The 21,193-nt window shown below is 41.3% G+C and overlaps 1 protein-coding gene across 1 annotated transcript in view; it reads left to right on the top strand.

Annotated features, from left to right (window-relative positions):
* WDR37 (WD repeat domain 37) overlaps positions 1-21,193 on the top strand; it is a 59,121-nt gene that overhangs the window by 31,246 nt on the left and 6,682 nt on the right. The window contains exons 12-13 of the mRNA XM_034402035.3: positions 16,494-16,628; positions 18,366-18,480. Of these exons, the coding sequence (XP_034257926.2) occupies positions 16,494-16,628; positions 18,366-18,480 (250 nt within the window). The remainder of the gene's footprint in view (positions 1-16,493; positions 16,629-18,365; positions 18,481-21,193) is intronic.

Below are 21,193 nucleotides of genomic sequence, written 5' to 3'. Positions count from 1 at the left end.
AGTTTTCTCTGTGGGTGCGCCTATCCTTTGGAATCAACTCCAAAGGGGTTGGGGTGGAGTTCCATCCATACACTGACGACAGTCAGCTGTACATCTCCACCCCAGGCCACCCCAACGATGCCCTTGAAGTGATGTCCCAGTGCCTGGAGGCCGTGCGGGCCTGGATGGGGAGAAACAGGCTCCGATTCAACCCTTCCAAGACCGAGTGGCTGTGGCTTCCGGCTTCCCGATGTAGCCAGCTGGTGCCATCGCTGGCTATTGTCGGCGAATCACTGGCCCCCACGGAGAGGGCTCGCAACTTAGGCGTCCTCCTGGATGCACGGCTGTCTTTAGAAGAGCACATGACGGCCGTGGCCAGGGGGGCTTTTTATCAGGTTTGCCTGATACGCCAGTTGCGCCCCTTTCTGGATCGGGACTCCCTACGCACGGTCACTCAAGCACTCATCACTTCCCGCCTGGACTACTGCAATGCTCTCTACATGGGGCTCCCCTTGGGGTGCACCCAGAGGCTACAGTTAGTCCAGAATGTGGCTGCGCAGGGGATTATGGGAGCGATGGGGCGCTCACATATGACATCTCTCCTGCGCGAGCTGCACTGGCTTCCTGTGGTCTTCCGGGTGTGCTTCAAGGTGTTGGTGACCACCTTTAAAGCGCTCCATGGCTTAGGGCCGGGGTATCTGCGAGACCACCTTCTGCTGCCAATAGCCTCCCACCGACTGGTTCGCTCGCACAGAGAGGGCCTCCTCAGGGTGCCGTCGGCCAGACAGTGCCGGCTGGCGACTCCCAGGGGGAGAGCCTTCTCTGTGACAGCACCTGTCCTCTGGAATGACCTACCCCCTGAGATACGCACGATATCAGACCTCTGGACTTTTTGTCGGGCCCTGAAAACACACTTATTCCATCTAGCCGGGCTGGCTTGATCCCATCCTCTCAGTTTTAATTGAATTCGGTTTTAATTGGGTTGTTTTTAAATCTTGGGCCGAAATTATTTAATTGTTTTTTAAACTGTTTTTAAATTTTATATGCAATGTTTTATCTCGGCTGTACACCGTCCTGAGTCCTGCAGGAGAAGGACAGTATAGAAATAAAAATAATAAATAAATAATAAACTCCCCCTGGGGCTCCGGTTGGCCCCTGACCTTCGCACTTTCCGCTGCAAACTAAAGACATGGCTGTTTAAATCGCCAAGCCTGGACTGATGGGGTTTGATTATTTTAATGAGTTTAACATACGTTTAATTTGTATTTTAATATGTTTTTATCTGGTTTGATTTTAATTGTTGTGAGCCGCCCTGAGTTCTATGGAGATAGGGCGGCATACAAATCAAATTAAATAAATAAATAAATAAATAAAATTGCTGATGATAGTTAGTAGCATTGGTTTTATAAAACAATTTCTTTTAAAATCCTGGAACTTAACTTTTAAATGGCAAAGAATGCTTATTGATTTGAAAGACCTAGAGGAGATCATGTTAATCTATTGGTTTTATTTGTAGAGAATGTGTGTCTAGAAAGGCTGGATTAAGATGTACCCTTTGATACATGTGGAAGACATTGTATAGCTAATTCTCTATTCTCATGAAAAGGGAAAAAAATCAAATCTTTCTAGATGTTTTGTTCTGTAAAAAAAAAAAAAATAGAATTGCATGTTCTTTCCTTGGACAAGTGGTCAGTTGCCAAGACACTGAACTTATATTACTGCACCCGGACAGCACATTTTTAAATCACAAGTTGTAAATTTAAAGAAATGTAAAACCCACCAACAATTTGGGGGACATTGATTTTTCCCCTCCAGCAGATGGCGCCTTAATCCTGTTTTGAAACTCAAAATGAGAAATACTTTCTATGTTCAACTGTTCATAGTTTCTGTGAGGAATTCCATACTTAATCATTGGCTTTGTTGAGGTTTTTTTTTAAAAGTTTTATGAGCATATTTCAGTAGGAGTTTGCAAGTGCACTGATTTAAAGTTATGTCTTCTAGGAAAACAAAAAACAAAAAACCAGCAATGAGAAATAAGCACATTTTCTTCTGTGGGATGTGGTGACTTTATATCAGATGGTGATGGTAATGAACTTTCATGTGATATTAATTGAATATACATACTGCTCAGAATTAATTTGCTCTAATAAAACTGTTGTGTAGGCTTAATGATACAGTGTTGCTTTGCAACCAGAGGTGTCAGCTTCAATTGTAGCATCATTAGGGAGCTTGGAAAAAGTGCACCACAGCCAGTGACTACAGTCAGTGTTCTGCTGGATGGGCCCTTGGCCTAGAGATAGTCCTCAACTTACAACTACAATTTGGGGCAGAATTTCTGTTGTGAAGAAGATGGTTGTTAAGTGAGTCATATACCCATTGTAATCTTTTTTTGCCATGGTTGTAAAGTGAATTGCATTGCAATTGTTAAGTGAACATGAGGTAGTTAAGCAAATCGCGATCCCCCCCCCCATTGACTTTCCTTGTTAGAAGCCAGCTGGGAAGGTTACAAATGGTGATCACATGACCCTGGGACACGGCCATGGTCATAAATACATGCCAGGTGCCAAGTGCCCGAGTTTTAATCACATTGACCATGGAGATGCCATGGCAGTTGTAAATGCAGAGATTGGTTGTAAGTCATTTTTTAAAATGCTGTTGGAACTTGAAATGGTCACTAAATGAATGGTTGTAAGTTGATGACTATCTATAATTCAGTATCAATTTTTCAGTTTTTTTTTTAACAAGAATTTTTGCTTGTTGAAGGCATCTAGTCAGAGGGGCAGAAAGGTGCAAAAGCAGAAGAACTATGAGGGAAGAGACCAAAGATCTATTCAACTCAGTTCCTTTTTCTTAGACACTAATAGGTAGGGATTGTACTACTATTAGGACATGGGTTGAGTAATGCTGCCCCACTGATGTTTCTAGTAACTGATATTGTGGAATTTATGGTTATAATAACTGGTAGCTACTAGTAGCCCTATTTTTCATCAGTCTATCCAATATCCATTTTAACTATTATAATTGCTTCAAATTCTAATACTGTCATCTTTGAATGTCTGAAGGATTAAACTCAAGCACTGACTGTTTCTTTTTTTCTTTTTTCAGTTTCATTTTATCTGGCACAGGATTTTATTTTTATTTTTTATGACTGTTTTTTATTTAAAATAGCTTGAGTGCCTTGTGGTCATTATCAATGAACCTGAGGATAAATCAGTGTTTGTTAGATTGCAGATCATTATATATTAAAGGTGGCATATCATAATAATATCAGAAAAAGACCTTAGAGGAAAGTATTCTGAAGCAGGACTTGTAGAAATCAGATCTTGATGCTTGCGAACAGGGAATTTAATATGTAAATAGAAGGAAATATTTCCAAATTCATTTCTAATCCAAAGATATGAGACTGGTTTCCTCATTTTCTATTTTTATTTCAGAGAACTGAACTGTAAGTTGAAAGTAACTGAAATTAAATTTACAAAAATAATGACTTGACTTGTTTCAATCACTTCTTTTTGAAAAAGGTCTATATTATGTAAGCTCAAATTAATGAAGACTTCCAAATGAGAGAAAGAAAAGCTACCTTAAAATGATAGATACTAATCGAAAAACGAAGGGATAATTGGAATTAAAATATATTGCTGAAAAGATAGTAAACCTTTCCTATACTGTATATTGTCATGTGTTAGCAAGCTCCCAGGTTTTCTAAATATCTCAGCATCAGTATCGATGTCAATTCAGATTTTTAATTGCTTAAAAATACTGACTTTTTTGCTCTACCATCTTGAATTAGTAGTGTATAGAAGAAAGCTTCATTTTTGTTTTGCTTTTTATCCCCTCTTAAAGCCACACGAATGGTTAACTTCATATGCAGGATACAGGTGTTCTTTATATGATATGTACGTGTTGTAAATATTCCTAATGAATCTTGAGAGTGTTGAAAATGGTAGTACTATTGCTGCATAATATAGTTCTTAAAAACAAATATTACATATATCTGAATAACACATTTTCTAATGTCTGTCATCCGCAAATGTTGCACCATGTAAAAAGCCCATAATATTTTAAAGGGAGTTATATTATTGACTGGAAAATCCAAGCATTCATGGCTTCTGATACTATACATGTATGTATAGGAATTAATGATTAAATGAATCAAAGCCAAAAAAAAAATCTTCTCTTTTTTAACTTTAAATATTTTATTCTTGTTTTAACTTCCTCCTACTAGTTTTTATGTTTTAATTGTACACAACCTAGAGGAAGATGGGCAGTCTCCAAATTGGATAAATAAATAGATAAAACATATAAGTTAGAACATCTATTTTTCAATGCTTCCTGGAAGTTGGCCCTTTTATAAAAAAAAGTATCTGTGTATGTGTGTTTAAAAAAAGCTCTTAAATCTGTCTAAAATGTCATGCTGTGTGAGTGAAATGGGCACCACAGTGTTAATTTTTTTTTCCAAAGCTGTTCCAAGCTGCACTCTGCATCACCATTTCATGGTCCAGCATTTTCTGCCTCATATTTTCTGCCCCCACCTCCTCCTACCCAACCCCAGTGTGAAATTTCAGCAGATTGTTATGCAAAACAGTTTTGTGTCTCTGTGTGACTGGGGAGACAGCTGTTAGTCCTAATGAGGAGTGCTAGCATTACAGTCTTTCTGTTGATTGAGACCCACAGAGGGAGCAGGATATTCCAGTTCAGGCAGTGGTGTGTGGTGAGAGAATGCCACTCTGTCAGCTGGAAGTACATGCTCTGGTGCTTCCTACGACAAGATAAATGAGTTTTGCTGGGGTTTGGCAGAGTCTGAAGTTTTTCCAGAGAATGGTAGTAGCACACCAAACTCCCTTTGGGGAACCCACCATATCAGGGTGTCTTATGAATAATATCTCTTTGCCAACTTTTTTTTTATGCCCAAAGATACCTGTCATCCATTGTTGAGTTATTAAAAGCCTAATGCCTTTTAGCGTTCCATTAACATAGAGCCTAATGATCTCTTGTTGACATTTTTCATTAATTTAGTTGAAGAGATGTTAACCACAGTTTTAAGTTGGCTACAGCTGCATAAGAATCCAGCATCCATTGAGAGAAAAATAGGAGGGAAATGTTAAACGACCTTCGCTTCCATACTTCGTTAAACTTTTCAGATTCAAGTGCACTTTGAACAGTATTTTTCATCATTAAAGCTCCAAAGAAGTGGCAAATGCATTAACTGAATACTCTATTTAACCTTCTGCTTTCCATTTAACTTGGTGTTTACACCTCAATTTGGTGGATAAGTTAAAAGTGCTGGCCTCACTCCTGTATTGTTTGTCACTGGAGCAATTATGTAATAGCCTCATGTCAAAGCTCAAATTATAGTAGTTGAAAGTTGCATTAAATTGGAACAAAAAACCGACAATACATTTTTTAAAAATTTAATACTAGGCTCTCTTAATGCTGTGCTGTGAAGTATCATTTCTGGAGGATTTAAATTTGCAGGCTTTGCTTAATTAAATGTGGTCATTAAGGGATTGTTTCAGATGCATTTATGTAGTTGGTAAATGATCCATGAGAATTTTTCATGCTTTGTGAAATAAATGCACTTATTGATAAAATTGTATGACCCCCTTTATCTGTTTATCAATCTACCTATCAAAGTGGGAAGATAGCAGAACTTTAAAAATAAGCAAGTATGTTTTAGGATAAGCTTCTGTAGGCACATGCCTACTTCATTTGATGCATGAATTGGAGAATATTGAAGATATTAGGGAAATAGTGTGATAACCCTACAATGCAAATTCAAATGCCATTTGCACATTTGAAATAAAATTAAGTTCTAGTTATCGACAATATTTTTAAACAATCTCAATTGTGGGAAGCATGAAACAAGCTGTATGGAGAATAAGTTTTTTCTTGTTCCTGATCATTTTATATGATACATAAGTTTATGTATAATACAAAATTATTATTATTATTATGGTTAATCTTTGGTGAGATTCACAGCCTTTGAGGCTGGTTAATAGCTTAGCAGCTCGAGTCCTAACCAAGAACCTAGGAACTGTTAAGGTATTGTTGGAGGATGTAAGCTGTTCCGAGTAGGGTGGTTTTTTGTAGAGTCAAAATATTCAAGTCCGGTAAATTTAGAATTTCTAAATAGCGAGGTAGCCCTTTGGGTATTGCTCCAAGGGCTCCAATTACAATCGGGACAACACACGATTTCTTTTTCCACAGTCGCTCAACTTCAATTTGTAAGTCCCGGTACTTTGTGATTTTTTCTTGTTGCTTATCTTCAATCTGTGCATCACCAGGTATTGCAATGTCAATGAACCATACTTTTTTCTTTTCAACTATTGTTATATCAGGTGTATTGTGGACCAAGTGCCTGTCAGTCTATTATTATTATTATTATTATTATTATTATTATTGTTATTGTTATTGTTATTGTTATTGTTATTGTTATTCTTATTGTTATTGTTATTGTTATTGTTATTATTGTTGTTGTTGTTGTTGTTGTTGTTGTTATTATTATTATTATTATTATTATTATTATTATTATTATTATATCAATCTTGGCCTCAATTCCAGTCAGACATGTGTCACATCTGTTGTTAGAAAGTAATTTTAAAATGTCACAAGAACCTTGGTTTGTTACAATAGATTAATAAACTATTCTTTTATTTGTTTTTGTTTTTTAAATCTTTCTTCCAAGAGCTTGTTAACTGGGGATATTGATGAAAATTTTTATGAAAAATATTTGGAAAGATGGTTTTAATCTCTCCCTCCCCAGATGAAATATTTGTAAATGACAATTCACCAACATTTAAAATAAGAGCATTGTGAGCCAATATTTTATGATAAGCATAAATATGACTGTTAATTTCAGTTTTTTAGAAATAGTTTTGGGATAGCCACATCCTTTCATAGACTGCCAGAAAAAAAAAAATACTGAATGCATGATCCCCTAATTATTAGGTATATTTGCCACCTTTAGTTATTTATAAAAATAATAAAAGGCAGAACATAAATAAACATTTAAAATATTTTGCAAAAGGCAAAGAGCATTCTGTAATACAATTTTATTTTATTTGCATAGCATGGGTATAAGCAGGTTTCCATGTATTTCTGCATATTTCAATATAATTGATTTAAATTGAGATATGATGCATGCCACTTAATTATCAGAAAGACTGTTGCTGGTTTATCTGTTTGATCTGTTGGACTGCTTCTGCGCATGTCTAAGATGGCGGTGCCCCTGGGATCACGATCTGAGGATGGGGCGCCGACCTACCCTTTGGGTCCTTTGGGGGTTGTTTTGAAGAGCATTGACCCCAGGACCAGTCAGGGGAGCTCCTGGCCAGCACGGAGAGGGTTTTCTTTCCCTCCGTGACTGAGCAGAGAGGAAGGGGAGATGTGTGGAGCGTCAGGCTGATCAGCTGGGCGTTGGCAACGTCGGCGGCGTTTCCTAATAGCCAGAGGCCATCAACTAACTGGAGCGGCGTTGTGCCGGGGGCGCCCGCTGTGCGGCAAGTTTTCTAAGCCCGGGAGGGTTGCCCGAAGGGATGCAAGATGTGTCGGGCACCCCCTGAAGATCTCTGGGACGTCGCCAGGCTCTTTCGGGGGCTGGCGACAATGGCGCGGGGGCAGCGGCGATGGCGGTTGCTGTGGAGGCAAGCTGATGGTCAGACGGCGCTGGGGACCCCCCCCTTTGGAAAAGGAGCTGGGGGGGCAACAAACCAACAGGACTGGGAGACCTGCAACCACGGTTGGGGCGGAAAAGACCCGGAGTGATCTTCTGGGCCTTGGGAGGCCTCAATTTGTGGTTGTGTGGGGGGCTGGGGGCTCGAGAAAACTGCCCCATTTCTGCCCCATTTCTCTCTCCTCCAGCGTTCCTCTTTAGAACTGGGCCCACCTGGACCAACTGTCAGCCTGTGGGACTCATTGGCGCTATGCTCTATTACTATTCTGAACCCCCCTGACTCTGGAGAGGGCTATTTCCACCTGAATGGGAGACCGGTACATGGCTGCATCCCGTCGGCTGAGGGGGCTAGACATTTGCCTGACCACCGTGAGAGGGTGGCCAGGTGTCAGAGCCCCTGGGGGCTGAACCAGGACGCTTTCTACATATATGCACTTTATCAGCTTTCTACATATATGCACTTTACCAGCGAGGGGACTTTACCAGCGAGGGGACTTTACCATCGGTCTTTACCACCGGACAAAATGCTGTGAGAGGGCGATTTTTGGACCTGACCCCCAGACGCTGTCTATATGCATCGGTTCATTGCTGCCACCCCACCACAAGAGGGGGCTGTCCAGCTGACCTAACCACCGTGAGAGGGTGGTTGGATCTATTTCCCCCTTGGAACTGTGGTCGTCCTGGCTTTGGACTATGTCCTCTGTTGTGAGGGGACAGGGGACTTGGTCCTGCAAATATGTCTCTGAGATCCCCCATTCCTTTCTCTTCTCCTCGGTCCTTTATATACACCCTCAGGATATGGTCGTGTCACCCATTATGATTAATGTACTCAGCAGCGGAGCTTCTTGGTCTGCGAGACTCCCCCCTCTCGCAGGCTTGGCCCTCCATTCTATCGAGGGCCTACCTCGATGACGGGCTCTGGAGTCCCGAGAGGTGGCATGCCGCAAAGAGGGGGCTGCAGGGTTTTTTAAAATTGTTCTTGTTTAAACTTTTAAGGGGTTCTGGGAGGGGGGATGGGGATGGGATTGGAATTAGGGTTGTGGGTTTGGGGGATAACCCACTAGGGGGAGAGTCGGGCTTGGCCAGGACGTTCGGCGGGGGTGGTGGGGGATCCGGAGGGGGTCGAGCTGGTCCAGACTGTGTTTTTACCATCGGTACTGTATGTGGGAGGGGTAGATATGGCGGGAGCAGGGGGCCATATCATGTTAAGGGAGCATGCACCCGCTGTCTTCAAGCGGTAGAGTGCTCCGGCCCCCAAGGCTCCACCCGTTCTCCAGGTAGTACAGACCTTCAGGGCCTGGGCCTTCGTCTGATGTTGTGCAACGCCAGGTCTGTAGTAAATAAAGCCCCCTTCATCTGTGATCTTGTTTACGAGGGGGGGAGCGGACCTGGCGGGTATTACGGAGACCTGGTTGGGCCCAGAGGGAGGGGTCCCTCTGGTAGAAATGTGCCCACCAGGTTTCCACGCATTCCATCAGCCAAGGTCACAGGGGAGGGGCGGGGGAGTAGCGGTTATTATTAGAGAAGGCCTTAGGCCGAGGGAGACCACTGTACCTCAGACAGCTGGTTGTGAGTCCCTCCTTGTGAAGTGGGGCCACGGGGTTCATATGGGTTTGCTGATCACATACCTGGCTCCCTGCCACGTGGCGGCAGCCCTGCCCGAGCTACTCAACGTTATTGCCGCGGTGGCGGTTGATACCCCCAGACTTATGGTCATGGGGGATTTCAACCTGCCATCCGTGGGTGAGGCGTCTGAGGTGGCTCGGGAGTTCATGGCTTCCATGACGGCCATGGACCTGACCCAACTAATTCATGGCCCTACGCACACTGGGGGAAAACACACTGGACTTGGTTTTTGTCTCTGGACAGTGGTTGAGTGATCTCGAGATAGGGGATATAGTCATCGAGCCCTTGTCATGGTCAGATCACTCGCTCCTTCGCCTTGACCTTCAAACCGCGGCACCCTGCTGCAGGGAGGCGGAAACGGTAAGATGGTACCGCCCCAGGCGCCTGATGGAACCTGATAGGTTCCAGATGGAGCTTGGGCCAATCCCGGAGGTTCTGGCTCACGCCTCATCTGGGGACCTAGTGGCCGCCTGGGATAGGGCGGATGTTGGAGCCCTGGATCGAGTCGTGCCTTTGTGGCCTCTGATCCGGCGCCGATCTCGCCTGGCTCCTTGGTTCACCGAGGAGCTGAGGGAGATGAAGCGCCGGAAAAGACGCCTAGAGAGCTGTTGGAGGGCTAGTCTTTCTGAATCTGACCGAACACTGGTAAGATCTCATATTAGGAGTTACCTAGTGGCGATAAAAGCAGCAAAATGTACTCATTTTACTGCTCTTATTGCATCATCAGATAATCGCCCGGCCACCCTGTTTAGGGTGACCCACTCCCTGCTCCACCAGGAAGCACGGGAGGACCCCTTGGAGGGAAGAGCCGAGGATTTTGTTCAGTATCTGTATGACAAAATCACTCAGATTCGGGCAGGTCTGGACTCTGACGGGATAGATCCAGCGAGGGTAACGGAGACAGGTCTTGAGACTGTTATCTGGGATGAGTTTGATCCTGTGACCCCAGATGACGTGGACAGGATTCTGGGTAGATTGAACGCGACCACATGTTTGTTGGACCCATGTCCCTCCTGGTTAGTGCTGGCTTCCCGGGAGGTGACGCGAGGCTGGCTCCAGGGGATTATAAATGCTTCGTTGGGTGAGGGTGTCTTTCCCGCCGCCCTGAAAGAGGCGGTGGTAAGGCCTCTCCTCAAGAAGCCTTCCCTGGACCCGGCAGTATTGGCTAATTATCGTCCAGTCTCCAACCTTTGCTTCGTTGCGAAGGTTGTTGAGAGTGTGGTTGCGCGACAGCTACCTCAGTACCTGGATGAAGCGTCGTATCTAGATCCGTTCCAGTCAGGCTTCAGACCTGGGTACAGCACGGAAACGGCATTGGTCGCGTTGGTTGATGATCTCTGGAGGGCTCGGGACAGGGGTTGTTCCTCTGTCCTGGTCCTGTTAGACCTCTCAGCGGCTTTTGATACCATCGACCATGGTATCATGCTGCACCGGCTGGAAGGGTTGGGGGTGGGAGGCACCATTTTACGGTGGTTCTCCTCCTTTCTCTCTGACCGGTCGCAGTCTGTGTTGACAGGGGGGCAGAGATCGACCCCGAGGCCCCTTATATGTGGGGTGCCGCAGGGATCGGTTCTCTCGCCCCTTCTGTTCAACATTTATGTAAAGCCGCTGGGTGAGATCATCCGTGGTTTCGGGGTGAAGTACCATCTGTACGCTGACGACATCTCCACCCCGGACCACCCCAACGATGCCCTTGAAGTGATGTCCCAGTGCCTGGAGGCCGTACGGATCTGGATGGGGAGAAACGGGCTCAGGCTCAACCCATCCAAGACCGAGTGGCTGTGGTTTCCGACGTCCCGATATAGTCAGCTGGCGCCATCGCTGGCTATTGGGGGCGAATCATTGGCCCCCACGGAAAGGGCTCGTAACTTGGGCGTCCTCCTGGACTCACGGCTGTCTTTAGAAGAGCACTTGACGGCCGTGACCGGGAGGATTTTTCATCAGGTTCGCCTGATTCGCCAGTTGCGTCCCTTTCTAGATCGGGACTCGTTACGCACAGTCACTCATGCCCTCGTCACCTCTCGTCTGGACTATTGTAATGCTCTCTACATGGGGCTCCCCTTGAGGTGCACCCGGAGGCTCCAACTGGCGCAGAGTGCGGCCGCGCGGGTGGTTATGGGAGCAACATGGAGCTCCCATGTAATACCTCTCCTGCGCGAGCTGCACTGGCTCCCGGTGGTCTTCCGGGTGCGCTTCAAGGTTCTGGTTACCACCTTTAAAGCGCTCCATGGCTTAGGACCTGGTTACTTACGGGACCGCCTACTACCATCAACAGCCTCCCACCGACCAGTACGCTCCCACAGAGAGGGGCTCCTCCAGGTTGGCCAAACAATGTCGGCTGTCGGCCCCCAGGGGGAGAGCCTTCTCTGTGGGGGCACCGACGATCTGGAATGAGCTCCCCCCAGAGATACGGAGGATTCCGGATCTGCGCACCTTCCGCCGCGAGTTGAAGACGCTTTTATTTCATCAAGCTGGCCTCGCCTAAATCTTCTCCCTTTTAAGTGTAAATTGTAATTTTTAATGTATTTTAAAATTATGGGTATTTTAAATTATGGGTATTAATTCAGCCAAATTTATTTAATTCATTTTATTCGATTTTAAATTTTGTATATCTATGTGTTTTATTTCATGGCTGTGCATCGCCCTGAGTCCTTCAGGAGTAGGGCGGTATAGAAATTCAATAAAATAAATAAAATAAATAAATAAATAAATCTCCTGCTTTGTTATCATGGTGGATGGTCCTCTTGCAGATTCCTGTTCTTTCTTTCTTCTAGCATGTTTTATCTATAAACTATCTTGGATTCAGCCCTTCAGAAAGACCACCACTCTCTGAAAAATATAATTCATGGCTGCTCTATATTCTGCCAGTATTTTTCAGAGCTTTGTCTTGTATGAATGAATTTTTATTTTTCTATTTTTTTTTTTTTTTAAAAATCTATCTATATTTTTTATCAGGGCCTGGGTCTATAACTATAACTGTTGATTACATCCAGTGTAAAATAGTAGTTAAGGTGCTGGAGTAGGAGTGAGAGACCCTAGTCCTAGTTCTCACTTGGGTATGAGGTCAGTTAGATGACTTTGGGCTTTTTCCTCTCTCAACGGAGGAAAAATGGTCTACCAGCCTCACTGGACCTCATGTAGATTACAGTCTGTAATTCTCAATGGTGGATTGTTCATGATGGAAAATGAATAGCCTCTGTGTGGGAGTGTGTGTGTATGTATATAATAAAAAATAAAGGCTATTCAGTGCCACATGCTGTTAAATTAAATGCTATCTAATTGCAGTTTCGGTTGGTTTAATGCTTTGTATTGATCTCAGTTGGAGGGCTTAGTAGTTAATTTTCCCTTGCACAGCCTCTCTGTCATCTGCCCCATGTCAGTTTTTCTTTTGCCACTGTTTGCATTTTCTATCAAGAAATATTGAAGTAGTTCGATTATTGCTTCCTATTTTAGTATTTCTTAATTTTGCTAAAATTTTGATATTTCTATTTGCCATTTCTGCCATTTGGTCATATGTCCAAATTTCCATTTTCAATATGCATTTTTTAAATTTACATTATCCTTCCGAACTCTGTTTTTTAAGGCTTGGACTCAACTCATTTAGGGCTTCAAAGGCTGAACTTAGAATTTTAAACACAGCCAAAATATTAACTGGCTGATTGTGCACCTGCTGTACAAGACTAAAGGAAAATCCATATTTTGTTCATTTAATGTTTCCAAATATGCTTCCTAAACCAGATAATTGCTAAATTAACTAGAGATAACTTAGACTGCATCTCTGGGGAAGGCCATAGTTGATAATCATAAGGTATCCTTTAGTATCTGAGGAAATTGGTAAATTGAGGGCCACCTTCAAATTGTCTCGGCTTGAATTTCAGTTTATTTCTCCTGACGTGTTCCTAATTTGTAAAGTTTACTGCCTCTCTTGGATCCCCAGATATGAGCCAAATGTAATACACATATTAATATTTTGGGTTTTTTTAATAAAAATTTTCTTGGATTAGTTGCTTATTTTAGCTGCATTATTGTTTGTCAGCTACCCGGAGTCCTTTGGTGTTTGGAGTAGCCTTGAAATGCCATTAAATACCCATACATTTCATTCCAAAGCTTGAAGAACAATTTCATTCTATGTTAAAAACAGCATGAGATGAAATTCACATTTTGTGGAATAGAACGGTAACTTCCTTTAATAAAATGAGAGCAATAACCACACAAATAGTTGAATTCACACCAAATTTATTCATATTATTTGTGCTTAATAGAAGGTATGAAAGGTTTCAAAACAAGAACCATATTATTTTCCTGTTTTTAGCAGCAAAGGCTCTGATTGCTTACCATTGGAAATATCTGGATAATCTTGCTTGAGAAAAAAGGATTGGATAAGGTTTATTCTTTTGCCCTCCTTGAGAGATTTCCGATAACATCCACCATCTTAAAAAACAAAATGGGAAGTCATTATTGACAGGATTTTATTTGTTTTATAAAGAGCAAAATGACTTCCATAAGAATGTATGGAAAATTTAAATGGAATGTAAAAGCTGTTATGTGTGATATAATGTATAGAAACTTAATGTCATTACTTTGAAATGGTCAGCCATATAAATAGCTAAGGCAACCTTTCCAAAAAGGAACACAATATTTTATTGCTATAATCATTGCATTGTGACATCAACATAAAACTTTTTTTTTTTTGCGAAGTCTAGGAGAGATTTGGGTATTTACCCAGTACAAAAAGGACCACATTGGGGTTGAGGGGAAGAGCAGTTAGAGAATTGCAGCCACAGATCGGAAGAGAAGATTTAAAAGAACAAAGAAGTGGTTGGGTTTAATTTTGTAAAACTAGGTGGTTTTTCAACCACGAGTTATGGTTGAAAAACCATAACTATGAGTTATGCACAAATATTGCTGTACAGTTATTGTGCACAAGTATTGCTGTCCAAACATTTTAAGAATCCCCAGTAAGCGGTGGAAGTGAGATAGTCACTTACAGCGAAGATACATCTGTGTACAATCTCTGGTCAATCCCCAACACCAGAAGTCTTCAGCATCTTTCAAAGCAGAGTTAGGAAATCTGTTTGGAGGTTACCTCAGCCAGTTAAAGCCCATAAAATAGGGCTGTTCTCATATTGTGCACAATATTGGAAAAATGAAGAAACACTGCAAGACAAAGAGATAATTAGGAAGATATAGATTGTGCAGAAATAGATAGACTTACATTGAAAATAAAACACAAAGAAGACACAGAATATTATCAAACATAGAATTTATTTTACAAGTGGTTGGAAAAAAAGGGGTGGAGATTAAGATTGTAATTTGTAATGTTAAGCAAGTTATATATATATATATATATATATAAATATAAACAGGGCAGTGAAGGTATTTTCAATACGCTGTGTTGGATCTTCTGTTCAGGGGGGGGGGCTCGTGGTGTTTTCAGAGCTTGGTTGTTTTCTTGCCGACATTTCATTACCCAAATACATAACCTCATCTGTGGTTGATGATGCAGTGCTTTTTATATACAAATGGCCTGTCCTGTCATTGTTGGTGAAGTGTTCTTGCTGGTTCCTTGATTAGGCTGTTTGATTGGTTCTCTGAGTTGGTAGTTCCTTGATTGAGGTATTGTTTACTGTTATTGGGTAATAAAATGTCTGCAAGAAAGCAACTATGTTTGGAGAACCCCAGGACCCCTTGGGGCTCCTTGCAGTTCAACTCTGAGCTGCAAGTATTCTCTTTTATTGATATTTTTGTGCTCCAGTGAACACTTAGAGCAGCTCAGTTTTGTAAAAAGTTGATTTCCTGTATATATCTTTTAATGCAACTAACACTGCAACTGGGGTGTAGACTAGGATGTAAATGCAGAGAAGTGGAAAGAATAAATTCATTCGCATTTTAAGGCAGAAGTTCAAAATACATTTGAATGGTTGCTTGAAAGTAACAAGCTTTTAAGAACTTAACTAGATGGATAATTGTAATGCATGATGAAGGAATCAAATCAATTGTCGTCTTGCCAAAGAGCGGCACCCTCTGCTAGGATGAATATATCAGTGCCTAATGCATATATTTTGGGAGATTCAGTATTCTTGCTCTGAATGTATGGTAATTTTGGAGATCTTCCTTGGTACCAGGGGCCATTTGTAATTGCTTATGCCCCCACACCAGTTCAGACACAAAGGCTTATATAATTGGGCTCTGAAGGCCTCTAGTTCATGCCACATAATTACTCTGACCAGCTCAGTGGCACTCTGATGCAGCATTTTAAAACTTCTTACCACTGACACAATGGTATTTGGATCTAATTAGACTTTAATTTGATGTCAATTTAAATTAAGAGGCCTTGCACATACTAGCCCATTGTGACTTGGGTAATACTAATCTCAATCAGTAGGCTGAATACAACATGAAGTCAGATTCTCACAGTACAATAGAAGTGACAGTAGCAACTTGACACTTTAAATTAAAATTACTAAATTCCAAGCAATTGATGTGTGTGACCCCCAAGCTATAACAGGATAGGTCATTAAATGCGATCCATAGAAATTGAGCTGAGAAGCAGACTGTAATGAACCAGGGAAGGAAACCAAAGTGCTTTGTTAGCAGGCTGTGTAGGTGGGAGCAAGCAAGATGCTTTGCAGTGAAAGAAATAACTTGATGAATGGACGTTTCCCATGTTTGTTCAAAACAGCCTGGAAAATCATGGCAATCAAGCTTTGCCCATTAGGGCAAAAAGATGAAAGAAATAACTTAAAACCCCAGTTATTATCTTTTCAGATGCAACGGTTAATACATTTCTGGTTACTGAAATTAAACATTTTTTATTCCCTGTAATTCAAATGTGGCATATATTTTCTTTCATGTTTTAATTTTAAATAGATCAATATCACAATAAAAATTGAATGTCTTGTAGCCTTTCTGTATAGGAAAGACTATACATAATATGTGTATGTGATTTGGCATGCAGTTACAAAATGATATCCTTTCTTTTGTATGAAAGAAGCTATTACTTTGGCATGTCTTTATTATGTTAAAAGTATTAAACTATGTGCCTGTTAAGGGTTCATAATTGAAGCCAGAGTCCAGCAGCTAGCTGTTGTGCTTCCATGTTGATAATCTTCCTTGTGGTTTCTTAAAATAGTGAGGATGGTACTGTAGGTACTTAAAATTGTCATTGAATTATCAGTAACATGGTTAACTGTGGTTCTAACTTCTTCCTTTCAAGCACTGTGACTTCAGCTGTTTTCACTGTGGGAGACAATGTGGTTTCAGGTAGCGATGATCGTACTGTGAAAGTTTGGGACTTGAAAAATATGAGATCACCCATTGCCACTATTCGCACAGACTCTGCAGTAAACAGGTAAGCTATACTTCATTTAATCTGGAAGGCATTTGTTTAACAAAAAGTGATGCTCAGATCACAGCATAATTTAAGGTTTAGTAGAAAATAGTAGAAAACAGCTACTGGTTTGAAATGTCCATTTTTCTTAATTCCTTCCTGAAATGCATTGTTGAGGTGCCGTGTCTTTGTTTAAAAAATAGCATTCTAGTGTGGCAGCTAAGTATTGACTTTGTCTAATCAGTTGTGGTATTTTGTAACTATGGTTGCTGTTCTAGCCTCTTCTGTATAAGAGAATTATGAATGATGAAGAGTACGAATACTGTATAATTGTGAAGGGAAGGTAATATGTATTTCCGGTTTGAAAGGCTGTTTTTGGATTGATATCCCATCTTTCTTCAAAACAATCTGAAAAAAAACATGGCAACGAAGCTTTGTCCATTAAGGCAAAAGGCTTTATAGTCTTTTGAACCATTTTTGCAGTAAAAGCAGACCAGACTCTTAAATTAATGCAAATTGATTACTTTTTTTTTTTTTTTTTTAGTATTTGGGGTGGGATGTTTGTGATCTGCATGTTCATTGCCTTAGGATCCCTCATATTTGGTTGATTTGAAGAATTTAAATGCAAAGGATTACTGTGTTTCTCTGAAAACACGACCCACCCCTATAATAAGCCCAACTCTAATTTTTTAGGGATGGGCCTAATATTGCCCCTACCCTGAAAATAAGCCTGGAGGAATGGGCGTGGCCAGCATGAGTGGCGGCGCGGGCATGGGGGGGGAACTGCCTGGCTGCAGCTGCAGTCCACTGGCCCCTTGGGGCAGTGCAAATACTGCTTTTGCCTCTCTGTTTCTGGGTGCAACACTTCTGCTTGTTGGGCCGCTTCCCTGAAGGCAGCAGGTCCATGGGCAGCTGCTTTACTTTTTCTCTCTTTTGGGGAGGCTCGCAGGAGGCTTTTTGGCTTGTGGGAGGAAAATGGGGAGGGGGATTTTCCTGCCTGCCAGCCTTCCCTCAGTCTGTGCTGAGCTTTAGGAATGGATGACAGGCAGGAAAATTCCCCTCCCCATTTTCCTCCCGTGAGCCAAAAAGCTTCCATTCTGAACACTGAAAGTTTGGAATGGAGGCAACAGTGTGTCAATGGTGCGTCCAGATCACCTAGTCTGGCCTGCTGCACCTAAAAAAAAAAAAAGCCCAAGTGCTTATTTTCAAGTCTAAAAGAAAGTAAGACTCGGTCTTATTTTCTGAGAAACAAGGTATTTACACTAGTGTTTTCTCAATCTTGCCAACTTTAAGATGGATGGATTCTGGAAGTTGAAATCCAGTCATCTTAAAGTTGCCGAGGTTGATAAACCCTGGTGTACACATCTAAAGTACTTCAGATGAATTGATGCAACTTTTCTATTCATGGTAGAGACCCCTAGTGCTCATTCCATTAAGTACTAACTCAAGAGGGTTTTCTTTCCTGAGGGAATCAGAATGGACCTTGTCTGTGTAAGTATAAGCTTCAGAGGGGTTTTTACTTTTTTTATTTTTTTGTCTTTAACAAAAGACTATGGGGGAGCATCTAGTGATGTCTTTGTGAATGTCTATGATACCATCAGCACCAGAAACAACCAATTTTTTTGTAGAAAATAAAATTATATATGTGGGAACTGCGTGTAGCATGAAATTCCAATTAAATCACTTTCAGTGGCCTTGAACTACTGTCAATCCCTGGCAGGCTGTCTAATTTATTTTTTTTTAATCTCCTCTGCACAGGATTAATGTTTGTGTCGGCCAAAAAATCATTGCCCTTCCTCATGACAACCGACAGGTTAGATTATTTGACATGTCTGGAGTGCGATTAGCACGTCTTCCTCGCAGCAACAGACAGGTAGCAGAACTTTAGCTATTTTTTTAACATCTCTCTCATTCTCTCCTTAAGTTGTTTTTCTGCATGTACCAAATATATATTATTTAGTTGAAACATAGCATGTTGTTGCAGTAAATCACCCAGTTGCCATTAAACTAAAAACACTTATACTCTTACAGATAGATACAACCCTTGACTTACAACCCTAATTGAGCCCAGAATTATTGTTGAAGTTATTGCCGTCATAAGTTGAGGCATCAGTTGCAACATTTTTTACAATGGTCATTAAGTGAATGCTACAGTCATTAAGCAAGCACTGCATTTAAGTGAATCTATTTTCCCCAGTGGGCGATTTTGCCAGAACCTGGAAGTAAACATTGGGAACACACAAAAAGAATTACAGCTTCTTTGATCACTTAACTGCAGGACGCTGCAAATAGTTGTAAAGATGATCCGGTTGCTAGGTGCCCAAAATGTGATCATGTGACAGCCCAATTGTGCATGTGGCAGTTGTAACTTCAAAAATGGATCATAAGTAGTTCTTGGAGGAGGGGGGCATCATCTTTTAAAATGGGTTTTAGGCAACTGGTTATATGTTAAGGACTACCTATAGCATATATTAATTGGTATCTTGCAAACTAAAAATCATTGGGTTGAGACTCAGTTTGGACTTAATTCTAAATGGTCTTACCTTTTAAAGCAATGGTGGGGAGCCTCTTGGTGGCCAGTTAATATTTTTAGGAGCCTAAAGGTTGCAGTGAACAGTGATGCAAACTGGACAAGACTGTGTCATGTATGTGGACAAGGTCGATATTTTTGGTTTTCTCCTTGAAAGCTTGTAAAGGTTTTTTTTTAACTTTTATTGACTTGATAAAGTATGGACACAATGGACTTAAGTTTCAGCCTGTTGGCTATTCCTTACCTCAAAAGGGCTGGAAATTGTGCTATGGCTATGCAGTAGTATTAGTCAGTGAGAGATCTTAGATTAAGGAAATAGGATTCAGAGATTGCTCGTTCATATTATAAGCTCTAAAACAATGTTTCTCAAATTTAGCAAATGTAAGAGGCATAGACTTCATTTCCCAGAATTCCTCAGCCAGCCATACCATAAGGATCACTATATGACAAATCCCTTGTCCTAGATGACAAGTAGTAGACTAGCTACCTGAGTCCTCTTTAGTGAAGCTTTTTGGTATGTTTCCTCTGCCATCATCATCACAATGATGCTCCTGGTGATAGAACAGGTTGGAACTATCTCATTACAGAGATGCAGTTGAAAGTAAATCTGATTTCTTCCAGAGCCAGGTGAAGGTGTTTTTATTTAATAAGTTTCTTAGGTGCAATAGAGACTGGCATTGTCCTGTTACTTTTTTCCCCAGTTCCTATTTTTAATGGACTGAGATCTTAAATAAGGCAGTAACTACTTGAAATGCTTTGTGAATTGTAAAAAACCCTACTTTGTGCCATTTTTTAAAAATAAAAATAGGCTTTGATTCTGTTTTTGTTAGGCTTGCAAATGTATGAGGTTGTTTATATGATGTTTGGTTTATTTTCTTATGTTTATATTCAACTTTGTGCTGAAACTCAAGTGGTTTATATGAGGTCACCTATATTTTTATTCTCACCACAACCCTGTGAGAAAGATTGGACTGAAGGGTGATGATTGGTCCAAAGTCTCCTAGAGAATTTGAGAACCTGGTTCTCCTTAGTCTTAGTCTAACATTTCAGTTGTTTATATTGCTTGCCATTGTATAATTTGGACTAAAGTGATCAATTGAGTGGTCATTGTAATAGCCAAACTATCTCACAAAAGGATATTTTCAAGGCTTTAACTTGTGGTTTGTAAAAAAAAATTATCTAATTCGATATATAGGTTTTTGAATGTATCACTATTTTATGTGCTTTTACATCTAAAAAGCACAGTGTATTAAATCTGACCTACAGTGTTCATTTTGAGAACTGGGGTTATAATACACTAAGTTGAGGAAGGATGCTGTACATTTTTAATTATGCTGTGGACATTCTGTATGCATAGAGTTCACCCGAAACCAATTTTTAAACAAGATCTTCAAAGTTTATTTCAACATACAGGTAATCCTCAATTTACAACCACCATTGAACCCAAAATTTCTGTTGCTAAGCAAGATAGTTGTTAAATGAATTTTGCTCCATTTTATGACCTTTCTTGCCATAGTGGTTCAGTGAATCACTGCAGTTGTTAAAATAGTGACATGGTTGTTAAGTGAATCTGGCTTCCCCATTGACTTTGCTTGTCAGAAGGTTGCAAAAACTTGCTTGTCAGAAGGTTGATCATTTGACCCTGAGAGACTTCAAACGTCATAAATATGAGTCAGCTGTTAAGTTTCTGAATTTTGATCACATGATCATGGGGATACTGCAATGGTTATAAGGGTGAAAAATGGTCACAAGTCATTTTTTTCAATGCCATTGTAACTTCGAATGGTCATTACATGAACTGTTGTAAGTTGAGGACTACCTGTATTGGCTTGATTTGCTTAGCAAATACCGTATTTTTTGGTGTATAAAATGCAATCCCCCCCTGCCAAAGTGGGCGGAAATGTCTGTGCGTCTTATACAGCGAATGTTGCTGAAGCCTGCCCACCCGCCGGCCCCCACCCGCTGCCCCCTGCCTCCCAGCAATTTGCCTCCTTGCAGCAAACAACCTGGTCAGCTTCAGCACAGCCTGATTTAGCACAAGCAGTTAATTGGCGGT

The sequence above is a fragment of the Pantherophis guttatus genome, chromosome 4 (assembly GCF_059756535.1).
Source record: "Pantherophis guttatus breed Tessera chromosome 4, ASM5975653v1, whole genome shotgun sequence".
NCBI classification, from domain to species: Eukaryota; Metazoa; Chordata; class Lepidosauria; order Squamata; family Colubridae; genus Pantherophis; species Pantherophis guttatus.
The sequence above is the reverse complement of the archived record's forward strand: the minus strand, read 5'-3'. Positions and strand labels throughout refer to the sequence as shown.